This window comes from Scyliorhinus torazame, chromosome 18 (assembly GCF_047496885.1).
Source record: "Scyliorhinus torazame isolate Kashiwa2021f chromosome 18, sScyTor2.1, whole genome shotgun sequence".
NCBI lineage: Eukaryota > Metazoa > Chordata > Chondrichthyes > Carcharhiniformes > Scyliorhinidae > Scyliorhinus > Scyliorhinus torazame.
This window is the reverse complement of record NC_092724.1, coordinates 55,127,273-55,145,507: the sequence shown is the minus strand read 5'-3', so window position 1 is coordinate 55,145,507 and position 18,235 is coordinate 55,127,273. Positions and strand designations below refer to the sequence as shown.

The 18,235-nt window shown below is 49.0% G+C and overlaps 1 protein-coding gene across 1 annotated transcript in view; it reads right to left on the bottom strand.

The window, feature by feature from the left end:
• LOC140395214 (receptor-type tyrosine-protein phosphatase delta-like) overlaps positions 1-18,235 on the bottom strand; it is a 634,165-nt gene that overhangs the window by 131,047 nt on the left and 484,883 nt on the right. Inside the window, exons 16-17 of the mRNA XM_072482754.1 lie at positions 7,444-8,031; positions 6,594-6,694 (exon numbers count right to left, since the gene is read on the bottom strand). Of these exons, the coding sequence (XP_072338855.1) occupies positions 6,594-6,694; positions 7,444-8,031 (689 nt within the window). The remainder of the gene's footprint in view (positions 1-6,593; positions 6,695-7,443; positions 8,032-18,235) is intronic.

Here is an 18,235-nt window from a genome sequence, read left to right as displayed (position 1 = left end):
TGCAGGGAGGAGAGAAATTAGAAAGAAAAGTGATGGACATTCACAATTTTTGCACGGGACAGTACTGCCTCGCTTTGAGCAAGAGCCCTTGCTCACAGGAAGGGGCGAGGGCAGCAGATCACAGAAACGGGTGAAGAGGGGATGACAATTGATCGGGTATAAGGAGGGGAAGATCAGCCCTGGAATGGGGGGCCACCATTCTAGCGGTATGATAGAAAGGGGGGCTGTGGTGCATCTCCTTGCAGAGAAAGTGCGTCTGGTTGGGGGGGGGGGGGGGGGGGGGGGGGCGTGACCATAGGGAAGGAGAAGGTGAATAGGGGGGTGGGGAAAGGGGGACCATGGGGGGAGCATAATGATAAGGAAGGCAAGGGCTCGAGACTAGCTTCAGCAGGTCAGGTTCAGGTTGATGGAACAAGAATGCACCATAAGCTGCCACTTTGGAGGGTCCCTAAATAAAGAGAAACCCCGGAGTGCAGGGGCGCACCCACATGCCAGTTGGTGGCTATGTTGGGTGGTCCCTGGACAAAGGGAAACCCTGGAGCGCAAGGGCCAGGCCCCGTGATGAGAACTGTGACCACAGCCATTTTGGATGGCCTCCTAACAAAAGGAAACCCCGGAATGCAGGGGCGCAGCCACCAGGTAAGAATAGTTGATCCTGCAAGGGTGGGGGGAGGAACGGACAACAGAAACCCCCCACCAGGATTATCCCCTGCAACATTAGGGGACTTAACAGCCCAATGAAAAGGTCCAGAGTCTTCGCCCATCTGAGAAGCTTGAAAGCCGGCATAGTCTTCCTCCAAATCACGCACCTGAGAGAAGGACCGACTGTAGGTAAGAAAGGGTTGGGTGGGACAGACCTACCATTCCTGCCACAGGACAAAAACTAGGGGGGTAGCCATACAGATAAATAAGAGGACGGTGTTCATGTGACAAAGCCAGTTACGGACCAAGGGGGACGGTACGTCATGGTCAGCGGTGCCCTGGACGGGGCACCAGGAGTCCTGGTAAATGTGTACACTCCCACCTGGGATGACATGGATTTTACAAAGAAGAGCATGGCCCATGCCCAATGGCCCATGTGGAGGTTGAAGACGGCCTTCTTAGCCGACAAGGTCTTCTGACAGAAAACATCACAGGCCATAGGCGAGTACGTTACTAATAACCAGAACGGGGAAGTTTCACGTTTCATGTTCTGGGAGGCATTGAAGGCGGTGATTGAGGGAGAAATCATCACCTACAAGGCACGCAGAGATAGGGAAGAAAGGGCGACTAGGCAGGAACTGATCAACTCCATCAGGAGATTGACAGAAGATACTGCGAGGCCCCGACCATAGAGCTACTGGCGGAGAGGAAAAAGCTACAAATGGACTTTAACATGCTATCCACCAAGAAGGCCGACATAGATACGCAACAACTGATCATGGGGACGGGACGGGACGGGACGGGGGTGGGGGGGTGGGGGGGGGGGGTGGTTAGGGAACTGGGAACATTCATGGAGCAGAGGGGGGTGGGGGGGGTGGGGGGGTGGGGTGGTTAGGGAACTGGGAACATTCATGGAGCAGATGGGGCAGTGGACCCATGGCGGTTTGTGTATCCAAGTGAGAAGGAAAGAAGGAATTCTCGTTCTTCCACCAGTACATAATGAGTACACCCACATCGGCTTCTTTGTACTGGGGAAATTGGTGCTTCCAGAAATAGTCAGGGCGGAATACTCGCATTTGTAATCTCCGACCATGCTCCACATTACATGGATGTGAGGTTGGAGATGGGCCGTGCCCAATGGCCCATGTCGAGGTTGAAGACGGCCTTCTTAGCCGACAAGGTCTTCTGACAGAAAACATCACAGGCCATAGGCGAGTACGTTACTAATAACCAGAACGGGGAAGTTTCACGTTTCATGTTCTGGGAGGCATTGAAGGCGGTGATTGAGGGAGAAATCATCACCTACAAGGCACGCAGAGACAGGGAAGAAAGGGCGACTAGGCAGGAACTGATCAACTCCATCAGGAGATTGACAGAAGATACTGCGAGGCCCCGACCATAGAGCTACTGGCGGAGAGGAAAAAGCTACAAATGGACTTTAACATGCTATCCACCAAGAAGGCCAGACATGGGTGACTGACCTTTTCTGAACACGGAGAGAAGACCAGCTGCCTGCTGGCTCGCCCAGCGAAAGACCGACATGGGGACCAGAGGGCCCCTCACAAAGCTATAAGAGCAAAACAAACGGCAAAACAAACCACCTACGGTGAAGGTCTCGGATAGGACCCGGAGTCAGTAGAAAAGGGGATGGGGAGGGAACAAAGGGGGGGGGAGGGGGTGCTGAAAAGGACCGTGTAAATTGTAAATAATAAACGTTTCATCTGTCTCTTGTACAGTGTAAAAATGCAAACTGAAATAAAAATATTTATTGAAAAAAACTTGAGGCCCCAGCACTGATCCCTGTGGGACTCACTGTGGCCAATTTGAAAAAAAGTCACATTTATGTCGACTCTTTGATCCTGTTAGCTAACCAATCCTCTCCCTGTGCTAATGTTTTATCCACCACACCATGAGCTCTTATTTAGTGCAGTAACCTTTAATGAGGCACCTTGTCATATGCCTTCTAGACTTCAGTGGGCATAAGCTAGAGAGGAAAAAAATATTCAGCCATAGTTCCCAACCCAGAGCAGTAATCAGCAATCCCAGATGAAAAGTAGAACATGGTACATGGATGAGGGCAGGTTTGGGCTTTGTCGCAACTCCCCCTCTGGCTGAACAACTTGCTGATCCCCAATTTCAAGTCTCAGGTCTGAAGAATGGGAACGGGATAGATCTTGGAGGATGCAAGTGCCCTTGGAGCTAGCCAATGTGAGTCACAGCCTTCAGTGAGGTATGTGCCATGGTCAAAGCTTTGAAATATTCTTTGTGATTTTTTTATGACAGAACTCGTGTTTTCCCCAAGCTTGCAGATGATAATAACTGTTTGGAAACAGGTTGCTCAAGGCGTGGGGAGTAGATCCCAAGGCACAGTACAATTTTCAAACAGGAGATGTTTGTGCAACTGTGATTCAGGACAAAGTAAGTGTTGATTTTATCAGTGTTCGTAAAGCAGACGGCATCTTCACAGGTTTATAATCACTGCAAACTGTGATGTTTCTCATCTGCAGTGTTAATGGAATATTACTTACTTTGCCCTTGATGTTTGACCGAGTCTGCTGATATCCCTCCCACTGTCTCGACAGACTGTCGTCTATCAGGACATCTATTTTCTGACATCTATAGTCACTTTCTATTGCTTTCTAGCGGTTATCTTATTTCATGGATAATTACTCAAGCTAATTTGAAGTTATTTGTTCTCTGCTCTTTTCTCAAGTCCGGTGTGGCTATCTGGGACATTTCACAGATCCTGACTTTTCTCTCCTCTCCTGAGGGTTCAAACTCCCTGCCGGGATATGGTTCCAAATGCAGCCATCAGTGAGCTACTTGCACCTCATCTGTGTCACTGTAGCTCATGTGTGAGAATTTACAGTGAGTCTGGCAGTTAACTGTGTGGCATGGCTGACACCAGTCCCTCGTCACCGAGAGGAAGGCTGAGATCAAGACCACACCAGCTGAAGGAACCATGGAAATGATCTTGCTTTCCAGCACTGCAGACATCCCACTTTGCTGCCTGGTTCACACACACATAAAATGCCAGCGTTGATAACCACATCCCACAATTAGGGTTGGATTTACATCCATGAGGCACTTAGTGGGAAATTCCCGCTCGGCTCTCCTGCCTGGGCAGAAAGTGCCAGGATAGATGGGATTTTCATTCTGGAAAGCGCGGATACAGTCGGGGCCAGCATGCCTGGGAAAATGTTCATAGGCAGTCACATGGACTGCAGGGGGCTTAGGTGGGCCTGTTTAAAACACCTACCTCAGTTCTGTGGGACTTTACCCCCAGTTAAAATGGAAAAAGGCCTTTTAGCCCTCACCTCTTACATTCTACACACTCCCCAGGCCCCATCCGTGCCTATCCATCCCCTCTGGCACTTCATGCCCCCCCATGTCAAGCTATATCCATGCCCATTCACCCACTATACATGGTATAGAACCAATGAACACTAATAGTGACAATATCATGTGTAAAAAAAAAAGGCTTTTTTATTCTCTTTTAATTTTCCACCTCTTAAAAAAACATTTTTACGACAGAGAAATACAAGTGTGAATCATCCAGACACTTTAATGTATCAATAGCAACAACTGCAAGTAGAAGCCTCTATATCTTGCGTAAATGTACATTGTGCAATTGACAGAAGGGATCAGAGAGCCTTAGCTGTCAATCAAGCAATCTTTTCCCTGGGGCTCAGCTGTTTCAACACTCTAATGAACTTCTGGGCTCCCAGCCAAGCCTCATTTTGCGTTCTTGGCTGACAGCCTAGAAATCCATTAAAGTAACCCAGGTAATGTTCTGGGAACATGGGTTCAAATCCCATGGTGGCAGCACCTGGAATTTAAATTCAATTAACTAAATCTGAAATATAAACTAGTCTCAGTATTGGTCATGAAACTATCAATTGTTGCAAAAACACATCTGGTTCACTAATGTCCTTGAGGAAAGGAAATCTGATGTCCTTATCTGGTCTGATTTACGTGTGACTCCAGACCTCAGCAATGTGATTGACTCTTAACTACCTTCTGAAATGGCCTAGCAAATCACTCTGCTCAAGAGCAATTAGGGATGGACAACAAACACTCATTGCCAAAGGTGCCCACATCCCATCAAAGAATTAAAAAAATATTAGGTTTCTTTAAAATCATTACTGAACTGGAAATTTTAATCAGTCCCCTAGATCACTGCAGCATGACTGCTGAAAATATTCACGTTAAAATTAAACATATAGTTCAAAGGAGGTTCAATGAAAGTTTTACTAATAAAACCAGAGACTATGCAAGTATTAACCAGCAACAGTGAGAATGAGTGGAACTGTATCCATTAAGAATCAAAATCAATGGAACCGTATCCATTAAGAATCAAGACTAAGGAACTGTATTAAGTGTCAGGCTGGGTCTTAAATAATCATACTTCACTGAGATTCTGCTTCTCTATCATCATTTTTAATAGTAAGAAGTTTTACAACACCAGGTTAAAGTCCAACAGGTTTGTTTCAAATCATTAGTTTCAGAGCACTGCTCCTTCCTCACGACCTGAGGAAGGAGCAGTGCTCCGAAAGCTAGTGATTTGAAACAAATCTGTTGGACTTTAACCTGGTTTTGTAAGAATTCTTACTGCGCTCACCCCAGTCCAACGTCGGCATCTCCACATCATCATTTTTAATAACACAATTTGGTAGTTCTAATAACCTTTTACAGAAATAAATTGTTCTTATCATGAAAAGAATGAAGGGGAGGTTAAGTAAGGTACATCATTCAGTGCAACTCTGTCTGAGTGCTATGCCCACACCTCTTTCTAGGAAGCTCTTTAGAACAAAAGAAGACAGCCTCTTTTTTTAAAAAACTACACAGTTAGAAAGAACAGCTGCTCAAAAGAGGAAGTATTTCAGAGTTAATGGACCCCTGTAGAGCAAAATAAACAAACAATGGTAGTTCTTCCTTGGAAACTGTCTGGATCTGTCAATCGTGAGGTTTTTAAAGGCAGTGGATCGTGAATGTGAATGTATACAATGCAGATCAAAGCTTTTAGGCTTCTGGGCATGCACACAGGCTTGAAAAAGATAAATGGCAGTGAAATTGACTGTGAAAAAGATTACTTCAAAGGTTTCCACCAGATTAGAGGGAGGCTTCTACCTTCATCTCACAGATCTTTCATGCTGACAGATAGTTGAAAGGGTTTACGGCTATAGATGGGAAGACTTTCACTTTATTCTCAGAGATTTTTCATCTTGACAAGATAACAGACAGTTTAAAGGATTTAAAGGTTGCAGATGAGAAGACCAGCCAAACAACTGCCATCCCAGGACAGACCCCCGACCTGAGCGCCCCCCCTCCACCCCCCCACACGAACCCCACCTCCCCTTGGTTCCCTGGAAGCAAGTGTAAGGAAGGTATTCATCTCTTTGCCTTCCACCTTGGAGTACAAGCTGCTAGCTCCCAGTTTCTCAGAATTTGCACCAATTCACATCAGCAGGAAACCAGGCTACTTGTGGGGGACGGTGCTGGAGCACCGGGAGGCAGGTGAACCTGGCTACTTGCCTGATAATGATATTTAAACCAGTTCTAATGAAGTATTTTCATTTTCATGCTGGATATTGGGGGGGTGGGGCCGTTGGGTCTGGTGGGGCAGCCAGAGACTCAGAATGAGTTTGATGCCCAGCATTAAACCATTTCCTGCCTGACTCCCGATTCGACTGGCTGGCGCAAATCCTGGCGCCAGCTAGTGGATTCCGTGAATCCCCCACCCCCTTGTTAAAATACAGGTATTGGTGTACCATTCTCTTCCTTCAGGGAAGTATGTGGCAGCACCCCACAATTCAGGCACAGGCTCACCTCCCATCACTCTGAGGAGCAGTGGGCCTGAGGATGATCCTTGAGCAGGGTGTTCGCTGCGTCTGTGTTGGTGCACGAAAAGTCAGCAGAATACAGATAATTTGCCACAAATACAAACTTACCTTATACGGAATTGGAGAGTTGTAATGTTCTGGAATCTCCCAACTAAGCAGCACTGAGGTCTTCATTACAAGCTTTACTCGGAAATTTTTAGGGAAAACTGCTGAAAAAGAATGCAAATTAACAGAAAAAGATCCGACGACAATGTGAACAGACACCAGCTTTCTGTAAGGCTGCCGCTAAACACGATGGACTGTGAACACGTCAGTACTGAAATACGGCACTGTAAGGATTTTGACAATCTCTCAGTAAGTTTCCGTTTAATACATATTCAAATTAATGTTGCATTTGTTTCGATTTACCTCATATCATGACGCCTTAACTTGGGTTATAAGTACCACCACATACCCACCAAGAGATTGCAAACTTGTGATCACCAATATTTTGCTGCCCCAACCAACAGTGTACTACTCGTCTGCTGGATCTGCTCAACTGGTCAATGCTTCAACTGGCAAACTGGGCACAGAAGCAACATCAGATGTCCACGTGACCACCAGGTCTCCTCGGCCAGTGGCCTACCCGTCTTCTAGAGTATCTGGACTAACTGCTTCTTGCTACAAGTCAGAAGTACAGAACAGCAGTCATTCCTACCTGTGTGTTTGTGTTTGTAGCATGGAGCGCAGAGCTCACTGAGGACCACCTCTACTGTGTATGACCTGGTGTCCCCAAACGATGACCTTACCTGCACGAGCAATGAAGCAATTCTGAAGCTACCAACAGCTTGCTCTCAGCAGACCTGACATATTTTACCTTGGGATTTGACGCAGTTGACTGCAAGTAGAAGAGAGAGTGTACCAAGCCCAAAACTGCCCCACCGCCACCTGGGATGACAAGGCAATAGATAACCCCTACCTTGATCCAATGGTATGGTCCGATACTGAACAGCGTGACTGTAAGGACCAGGGCCTTTACTGGTTTGTGCCCTGATTTTAATGTCATATCTGGTGTCCGGTTTAAGGTTGTTCAATATGAGGCTAGTCTGGGAAGATCTGGTGGACACTTCAATGGGGTTGCTCTGAGAACCTGCCTGAACACAGGACACAGTGTACATGGTGATGTTGCCATTCCTTTCTGCCAAAGCAGGAGGCAGCCAGCCAAACTGAACAGATGAGGTGGTGATATTTGCCAAGTCAAGGATCTGCGGGTAACCTCTGGGCACATCTTCGGGTAGAGTAAGCTGGGTGGTGTCCTCGTCCCCAAGGCCAGCCCTATTTCGTGCTGCCAGCCTAAACACGTAGGTGGCACCTTTGTGCATGCTGTGGGCCACATACTGATATTCATGGTCAGAGAACTCCAGTGTTGTCAGGGGCTGGACATCCGTGCGCCCAAAGTGAAGCTGATACCCGAGGAGTTGACCAAAAGTTGCAGAGGGAGGCTGCCATTGTATCACGGCTGTGTTCTCCTGAGTCAGACGGGCCGACAGAGTGGGTCTGTCAGGGACTGAAATATAAAACACATGGAGTATCTATGAGTAGTTTATCCAAAAACCATTATATTAATTAAGCAGTTAGCATCTAATTTCTATTAATCAAGAATGGAAATTCAACACAAGCATTATATTCTTTTGGAATGCTATTTTATTCGAGTCATAAGAGTTTTACAGCACGGAAAGAGACCCTTCGGCCCTTTGCACCGACCATCAAGCACCTATTTATTCCAATCCCATTTTCAAGCACTTGATCTGCAGCCTTGTTTGCTGTGTCATTTCAAATGCTTCTCAAATGTTGTGAGAGTTCCCGCCTCTGCAACCCTTTCAGGCAGTCAGTTCCAGATTCCCAACACCCTCTGGGTGAAAATTGTCCTGGCAAGGGTGTCTCAGTTCCAATTGAGATGGGAGCTATACTGCAACATCTGCAAAGCGATGTGCATTATCAAAACAGCATCAGGGCTACTAAGCACATGAAAGCTCCATGGATTCGAACCTCATTCCTTCAACAAAAGGTCACTTTTGACTTCCGGTTGCGGCGATGCGGAGCTAAGCCACACATTTCGGCGGCTCCCGCTAGAACGGACGTTTGGGCTCTCCAGAGGAGCCCCAACGGAAATTTTTTGATGACTTCCTGTGTGGGAAGGTGAGAGCAGGGTCCCCCTTCCATAGTATATGGAGTGGACCAGAAGTGGAGCGGTAAAAAAAGCGGCTTTGGAGCAGCAAAAGAAACGAGGGAGAAAAAACAAGATGGCGGAGGGCGGAAATCGAGCAGCATGGGGGCCGGTGCAGCAGGAGTTTCTCAGGCGCTGCGTGGAGGAGCTTAAGAAAGAGGTGCTGGCGCCACTGCTGACGGCAATCGAGGGGCTGAGGCCCAAGGGGTAGAGATCCGAGCAGTGCGGGAGAAAGCCACCGAGAACGAGGACGAGATCTTGGGCCTGGCGGTGAAGGCGCTGCACAAGAGGTGGGCCGAAAGATTCGAGGACCTGGAGAACAGGTCGAGGAGGAAGAATCTTCGGATTCTGGGTCTCCCTGAAGGGGTGGAGGGGGCCGATGCCAGGCCGTATGTGAGTACGATGCTCCATTCGCTGATGGGTGCGGAGGCCTTTCCGAGTCCCCTAGAGCTAGATGGGGCTCATCGGGTCCTGGCGAGGAGACCCAAGGCCAACGAGCCGCCAAGGGCGGTAGTGGTGAGGTTTCATCGTTTCGTGGACAGAGAGTGTGTCCTGAGATGGGCCAAGAAAGAGCGGAGCAGTAGATGGGAGAATGCGGCGATCCGAATCTACCAGGACTGGAGCGCGGAGGTGGCAAAGAAGAGAGCTGGGTTTAATCGGGCCAAGGCGGTGCTGCATAAGAAGAGGGTGAGATTCGGAATGCTGCAGCCAGCGCGATTATGGGTCACTTTTCAGGATCGACACTACTACTTTGAAGCGCCTGAAGAGGCTTGGACCTTTATTCAAACTGAAAAATTGGACTCAAACTGAGGGTCTGTGGTTGTGGGGGGCATGTCGGTTGTATACAGGGTTTTAACTATGTGTAAGGAATGTTCCACGGGTGGAGCGATGGATGGGGATGGGGGAAGAGATCTGATGGGCAGACTGTGGGGAATGTGGGCGTCGGTGCTGGAGGGAGGGGAGGGATGGGGGAATTGGGATAAGGCCGCAACAGGAGCTGCGCCAGAGGGGGCGGAGCTGGCTCAGGAAAGAGCGGGCTTTTTCCCGCGTTAGGGAAGGGCGGAGGGGGGATGGAGGAGCGCACACCGATTGCTGGGGAGGAGGAGGAAGGGGGATTCCCACACGGGGGGGGGGGGGGGGGGGGCGGTCAACGGGAAGGTGGGGGAAGCCGGGGTAAGCAGATGTCAGCTGACTTACGGGTGTGTTATGGGGGGGAGCAAAAGAGCTAGATATGGATCTGGCGGGGGGGAAATAGGGTTGCTGCTCCATTGGCCGAGGGGGAACAGAAAACAGAAGAGGTGGTCGGGGCGGGGTTCCCCGTCTGGGGGAACTGGAGGGTGCGGGCACGGGACTGGCCTAAAACAGGAGATGGCTAGTCGGCAGGGGGAGGGGGGAGCCCCCCAATCCGGCTGATAACGTGGACTGTGAGGGGCCTGAATGGGCCAGTTAAGAGGGCCCGAGTGTTTGCGCACTTAAAGGAACTGAAGGCAGACGTGGTCATGCTTCAGGAGACACATTTGAAGGTGGCAGACCAGTTCAGGTTAAGAAAGGGATGGGTAGGACAGGTATTCCACTCGGGGCTTGATGCGAAGAATAGAGGGGTGGCAATACTGGTGGGGAAGCAGGTGTCGTTTGAGGCCAAGAACATAGTAGTGGACAATGGTGGTCGATACGTGATGGTGAGCGGTAGGCTGCAGGGGGCGTGGGTGGTATTGGTAAACGTCTACGCCCCGAACTGGGACGATGCTGGATTTATGAAGCGTATGTTGGGGAGCATTCCGGACCTGGAGGTAGGAAGCTTGATAATGGGGGGGGGGGGGGGGGGGGGGGGATTTTGGACCCAGCATTAGATCGTTCCAGATCTAGGACCGGGAATAGGCCGGCTGCCGCCAAGGTGCTTAGGAGGTTTATGGACCAGATGGAGGGAGTGGATCCGTGGAGATTTGCCAGGCCCCTGGCCAGAGAATTTTCTTTTTTCTCCCACTTACACAAAGCCTACTCCCGGATAGATTTCTTTGTTCTGAGCAGGGCGCTGATCCCAAAAGTGGAGGGAACGGAGTATTCGGCCATAGGCATCTCAGACTACGCCCCGCACTGGGGGAACTGGAGTTGGGAGAGGAGAGGGACCAACGCCCGCTGTGGCGTTTGGATGTGGGATTACTGGCAGATGAGGTGGTGTGCGGGAGGGTACGGGGGTGCATTGAAAGGTATTTGGAGGCCAACGACAACGGGGAGGTGCAGGTGGGGGTAGTATGGGAGGCGCTGAAGGCGGTGGTCAGGGGAGAGCTAATCTTCATCAGGGCTCACAGGGAGAAGAGAGAGGGCAGGGAAAGGGAGAGGTTAGTGGGGGAGATCTTAAGGGTGGACAGGAGATATGCAGAGGCCCCCGAGGAAGGACTACTTAGGGAGAGGCGAAGTCTCCAGACGGAATTCGACCTGTTGACCACAGGGAAGGCAGAGGCACAGCGGAGGAAAGCACAGGGGGCGACGTACGAGTATCGGGAGAAGGCGAGCCGGATGCTGGCACATCAGTTCTGGAAGAGGATGGCAGCGTGGGAGATAGGTGGAGTCAAGGATGGCAGGGGAACTACGGTGCGGAGTGCGGTGAAAGTAAATGAGGCATTTAAGGCCTTTTATGAGGAGCTGTACAGATCTCAGCCCCCAGCGGGGGAAGAGGGGATGCAACGATTTCTGGATCAACTGAGGATCCCGAGGGTGGAGGAGCAGGAGGTGGCTGGTTTGGGGGCCCCAATTGGGTTGGAGGAGCTGATTAAAGGACTGGGGAGCATGCAGGCGGGGAAGGCCCTGGGACCAGATGGGTTCCCGGTTGAGTTCTACAGGAAGTACGTAGACCTGTTAGCCCCGTTGCTGGTGAGGACTTTCAATGAGGCAAGGGAGGGAGGGACCCTGCCCCCTGCCCCCGACAATGTCTGAGGCGATGATCTCTTGATCCTGAAGCGGGATGAGGACCCACTGCAATGTGGGTCGTATAGGCCGATTTCGCTCCTTAACGTGGATGCTAAGTTGCTGGCAAACGTGCTGGCTACGAGGATTGAGGACTGTGTCCCGGGGGTGATTCACGAGGACCAGACGGGATTTGTAAAGGGCAGGCAGCTAAACACCAATGTGCGGAGGCTCCTAAATGTGATTATGCCATCGGTGGAGGGAGAGGCGGAGATAGTGGCAGCTATGGACGCAGAGAAGGCCCTTGACCGAGTAGAGTGGGAGTATCTCTGGGAAGTGTTGCGGATGTTTGGGTTTGGGGAGGGGTTTATCAGTTGGGTTAAGCTATATAGAGCACCGGTGGCGAGTGTGGTTACGAATCGGCGGAGGTCGGAGTATTTTCGGCTGTATCGAGGGACGAGGCAGGGGTGCCCCCTGTCCCCCCTGTTGTTTGCATTAGCAATTGAACCTTTGGCCATGGCATTAAGGGAGTCCAGGAAATGGAGGGGGGTGGTCCGAGGGGGAGAGGAGCATCGAGTGTCGCTATATGCAGACGACCTGTTGTTGTATGTGACGGATCCAGTGGCGGGGATGGTGGTGGTCATGCAGATCCTGAGGGAGTTCAGGGACTTCTCGGGCTATAAGCTCAATGTAGGGAAAAGTGAGCTCTTTGCATCCAGCGGACCAGGGAAGAGGGATAGACGACCTACCGTTGAGGAGGGCGGAAAGGAGCTTTCGGTACTTGGGGATCCAAATAGCTAGGAGTTGGGGGGCCCTGCATAAACTTAATTTGGAGCGGCTGGTGGAGCAGATGGAGGAGGACTTCAAATTATGGGACATGTCGCCACTCTCGCTAGCGGGCAGAGTACAGTCGATTAAAATGATGGTCCTCCTGAGGTTTCTTTTTGTGTTCCAGTGCCTTCCAATTATGATCACCAAGGCCTTTTTTAAGAGGGTAGGCAGGAGCATTATGAGTTTTGTGTGGGCAAACAAGACCCCGAGGGTAAGGAGGGGGTTTCTGGAGCGCAGTAGAGATAGAGGAGGGCTGTCGTTGCCGAATCTGGGTGGCTACTATTGGGCAGCCAACGTGGCGATGATCCGTAAGTGGGTGATGGAGGGAGAGGGGGCGGCATGGAAGAGGTTGGAGATGACGGCCTGCAAAGGAACGAGCCTGGGGGCGCTGGTGACGGCACCGCTGCCGCTCTCGCCGACAAGGTACACCACGAGTCTGGTGGTGGCGGCAACGCTAAAGATCTGGGGGCAGTGGAGACGGCACAAGGGTGCGATGGGAACCTCGGTGTGGTCCCCGATCAGAGATAACCATCGGTTTGTCCCAGGAAGGGGGTTTCAGAGCTGGCATCGGGCAGGGATTAGAAGAATGGGGGACCTGTTCATCGATGGGACGTTGGCGAGCCTAGGGGTGCTGGAGGAGAAGTGTGGGCTACCCCCGGGAAACGCTTTCAGGTACATGCAAGTGAGGGCGTTTGTGAGGCGGCAGGTGAGGGAATTCCCATTGCTTCCGGTACAGGGGATTCAGGACAGGGTGATTTCGGGGGTATGGGTCGGAGAGGGAAGGTGACGGCGATATATCAGGAGATGAAAGAAGAGGAGCTTTGGTAGAGGAGCTGAAGGGCAAATGGGAAGAGGAGTGGGGAGAGGAGATTGAAGAGGGTCTGTGGGCTGATGCCCTAAGTAAGGTTAATTCCTCTTCCTCGTGTGCCAGGCTTAGCCTGATACAGTTTAAGGTTATTCACAGAGCGCATATGAGAGGGGCGAGGCTGAGTAGGTTCTTTGGGGTGGAGGACAGATGTGGGAGGTGCTCTGGAAGCCCGGCGAATCACGCCCATATGTTCTGGTCGTGCCCGGCACTGGATGGGTTCTGGAGGGGTGTTGCGAGGACTATGTCTAAGGTGGTGAAAGTCCAGGTCAAGCCAAGTTGGGGGCTAGCACTATTTGGAGTGGCGGACGAGCCGGGAGTGCAGGAGGCGAAAGAGGCCGGTATCCTGGCCTTTGCGTCCTTGATAGCCCGGCAGAGGATCTTGCTATTGTGGAAAGACGCGAAGCCCCCCAGTGTGGAAGCCTGGATAAACAACATGGCAGGGTTCATCAAGCTGGAGAGGATAAAGTTTGCCTTGAGAGGGTCTGCGCAGGGGTTCTTCAGGCGGTGGCAACCGTTCCTAGACTATCTCGCGGAGCGTTAGATGGAGGTCGGTCAGCAGCAGCAGCAACCCATGGAGGGAGGGGGGTGGTGGGTAGGGTAGGGGAGGGGGGGCGTTTCTTTCGGGGGGGGGTAGTATAAGGGTGGGCGGGGAAAGGGGTTTTCCCTAGGGGCACTTGAGAAAGGAAAAACATAAACATATGGGAAAGTCAATATGTGCGGGAGGAACCATTATACAAGTTCTGTATTATGTTGGATTGATATGTTTATGTCTTGCTCTGTTACTTTTTTCTTTCTTTTTGTTACGGGGGTGGGGGTTGGGTTTGAATGGTTGAAAATTTTTACACCAGTTTACGCTCATGTAAAGTGTAGTATTGCTGTCCGCAAAACAACCCTGATGAGCTCAAACATTCTCGCCGACTCACAGGAGCCCCTGGCTTGTGGCAAACCAAAATGGAAGAGGTTTATTCAGGAAGGTACCAAACACTTCATGAGAGGTGAAGTCGAGGTGGCAGAGAGAGCACACAAACCTCCAAACACCTCAACTGCCTGATCCTTTAAGAGCCGCCAGCCCTCAATGTGGCAGAAATTTCAGATCATACATTGGACCTATCAGCCATCACAGAACTCATCGAACTGGACGACAATAAAGTCAACTTCAATTCCAAGGGACTGTCTCAGAAGAAGATTAGCACAACCCAAGGAGAAAAAAAGCAACAAAACAAATTGGAGCAACATGGGCAAATACCATAGCCACAGAATGTGGGAGAGGGGAGATGCAGCAGGGAGGGGGAGAGAAAGAACAGAGAGCCAGGGAAAGCGAGAGACAGAAAAGGTGGTAAAAGGGAGATTGGGGAGGGAGAGAGGCATTCAGATAACAGGACATGGGGCAGATAAACACACAAAAAGAGGAAAGAAAACATGAAAGATACACAATTGTAAAGTGGTGCAATTTTTCCTCTATCTTAACAGCACTGCAAAGACAAGCCATGCTTGCCCACATCTGGTGCAGTTGAACTCTATAGATGTAGTTGACTAAAGCTATGCAGCAATTGTCATCAAACTTGCCATTTTAAATTTTAATGATTGAGAGCAGAGGAGATGGACAACTTTGAGAGCGGAGGAGATAGACAACTTTGCCCCAGAAATTAAAAGCTAAATTTCATGATTTGGAATTTATGAGCTGAATAGGTTATGGAAGTCGATTTACTAACTTTCAAAAAGGAATCAGATATACTGCATTCTGAAAAGGAATGGTTTCCAAGGCTGCAGGAGTGGATAGCTCATTCGAACAGCTGACAGATGCACATTGGCCTGGATGATATCTTTCTGTGCTGTATGATTCGATGGTGTTCGAAGTGGGGTTTTCTACACTATTTTTAGGAGTGTAATTAACTCCATTTTTACAGAGGTGCACGATTGTCCCTTTCAGCTCACTTCTCACTGATGTGGGCTCGCAAGCGGCAAAGCTCCAAAATTCAGATCACTTGCAAAAGGTTTAGAATGGTTTGCAAAGTGAATTCCGTTGTGCCACAGATGGCTCAGTTAGAGAGGTTCAGGTGATGTAAGCAGTATTGAATTTCCCTCAAACATTTGTGAACACATGCTGCTGGTAACTTTTGAGGTACAATTGTTACTCTCTGCCATGGCTCAGAAATGAATTTGGATCACAGCCTCCATTATTTAATTGCTAAATCAAAAACTGATGTCAACCAGGTCATATAGACCAGGGAAGGTCCAGGATTAACCTCTGGTTTGTGCTATGTTAACAGATCCCAATGAGGGCATTGCAAAGAGTCAACTGGCTTTGGTGCCGCAGAGGGTGGAGGGCAGACAACAAAATCACTTGGGGTTTCTTCTTTTTCATAATCCAGGCCTTTAACTTTCTTTCATGGGATATGGGCATTGCTAGTGCTTGTTACCCAACTCTAATTTCCCTTGAATTGAGTAGTCTTCAGGCTATTGCAGAGGATTGTTAAGAGGCAACCATATTGCTGTGGGTCTGGAGTCACATGTAGAAGGTGCCATGTCACGAGGCAGATTTCCTTCCCTAAAGGACACTAGTGAACCAGATGAATTTTTAACCACAATTGATGTAGATTCATGGCCACCATCAACACTGATGATTAGTTTTCCATTCCAGGTTTATGTTTTCAATTTTAAATTCTACCAGCTGCCATGGTGGGATTTGAACCTGTGTCTCCAGAAAATTAGCCTGGGCATCTGGATTACTAGTCCAATGCCATTACCACTGGGAAGCATGTGTTGAGCTAAGATAGTTTTGAGTTGATGTTGATGGCCATCACTACCAAAAAAAACTCCCAACCCTCACCAGCTAGGTTCAGATATAAAGAATAACCACTTGAGTGAAGTTATTAATGGCACCAGTACCAACTCCTTCCCCAGGAGATGAGGAAAGTCCATTTTCATTTAAAGAAAGGTTTGCCTCTTACGAGTGGTGGAGAACGGGTGCTTGTGGATTGGTCGGCCATTCTACTGCCTGATCGGGTTTCCTATCCAATCTCCAATTGGCAGTTGTTCTGCCACCACCAGCTTTCCACCTCTGCGGAAAGTTAACATCTACTGCAGTGAGTCAGCATCGGGTGGAGGAGGTCTGTCACTTGAGATCGCACAGGTCTTTTGTAATAGCTTTTTCCAGTTAAGCAAATTGAGTTCTGAGGTAATGACAGTTGCCGGCAGTCTGCTGTCCTGATTAACGATGCAGTTCTGTATGCAAATGAACAGCAAGGGTTTTTCATTCAATTTAATGCAGCACTAGGCACAATTTGCCTGCCATAGTTCTCACAGCTCCCACCGTATCGCTTCCCTTAATCACAATGGACTGGCCAAACAGAGATTTATCAAAATGGCAAAAGCCAAATTAAGTTGCCAGTGGGTGAGAGTCATTAGACTGAGAGAAGCGATTGGCTTTCTCCAGCTTTGTAATTTAAAATCTTTCCCAATCACTTTAACCCATAGAAGGCAGTGAGACTTAACATAGCTTCAGTCTGCTGCTCCGTTGTCATGGCAACTCAACATGATGGGTACTTGGGTCAGTGGTACGGGTTGCTGAAAGCTCCACCAGGAACTCTTAGTCAGTGCCAACTTCTTCCCCTAGCCCCCCCCAAGCATATTTTAGTAAATGGCTGAGGCGAATAATTAACAACACCACCAGAGTTGGAAAGAGCAAGTGTGAAGACAAGATAATGCATGTCATCAGGCGTCTCCAAGATTGGATTTAAAAAGCCTGCAGGTAGAAAAGGAAAAGGGAGACCGAGAAAGGCAAGACACTCCGCAGTTTTCTGGCTCTGAGAGGAATGAATGAAAGAAGGTCCTCTAAATGCCCAGTGACTGCAGATCTGCAGCCCAGGAGATCCCTTGGCCTGTATGTTGTATCAAACGCGTATTCTGCCTGACTTAGCCCTTCGGGGATCTACACTTAGGTAATTTAAGTCTTGTTCAGCTGGTGTTTTCAACACAAATACATAAAGTGAAGGAAAAACTTCAAATAAAGCTTCACCTGAAAACTTGGCAAATATTTCTAAATGGGGCTTGCGATGTGTAACATTGATGGTTGCTACAGTTACGACAAGTATTATTGAGATTTACTACCTTCCAGTATAATTCAACAAGCAACTTGGAAGGTCCAAAATAGATGCCATCCTATACATCACTCACAGGTTTTAGCCATTATTCTACTTTAAAAACATCTGGACTTCTAAATAAGATTCATGTCTGCATGCAATCCACTCTCATGTATTCATTTTTCTATACCTGAAACATCTGATTCCCTCACTTGGATCCTATCCTACAGCTGCCTCTGAGACATCAAAGCATCAGAACCCCTCAGTTAGATTACAGTCTGCCACTCCGCCTCAATATCCATTGTGCAATACATAAATCAACAAATTCCTCAGAGGAATTGCAATTTCTTAATCTGTACTGGGTTTTCCAATCTTTAAATAAGCTATTCCAATCCCTTGATTAGATCCAGCTCCTGGATATCCATTCCGCTCTGTAGCCATTCGCTACAATTCAAATTCTAGCCTGCCATGCCTTTCAGTTTGCCATAATTCCAGGTTTATTTAATCCCACATGAAAAATATGTTGAGTAATGTAAAATATTAGATTCTGTGCAAAACTCAAAGTGCTGGCTTTGGGCATCTTTGCAATGTATCTGTGCTTCAACTTGTCCGCAGCATTCAAAGAATGTTCATCCACGACCAAGTGCTTTGGTTGTTTATTTTGCTAACGCCTAGACACAGGCACTATCCAGAACCAGGCAGAGCATGTCTTACTAAAGCAGGATGGCCCTGAGCGAGTTGAATGTTGCCAAGATTAATCAGTCATTAGGACTGATTCCAACAGCATTGCCTTGGCGTAAGCATGGTGTCTGTCAGCTTTCTCCCTTTGTCTTTGGACTGTTCAGTCGTATAATTTCCA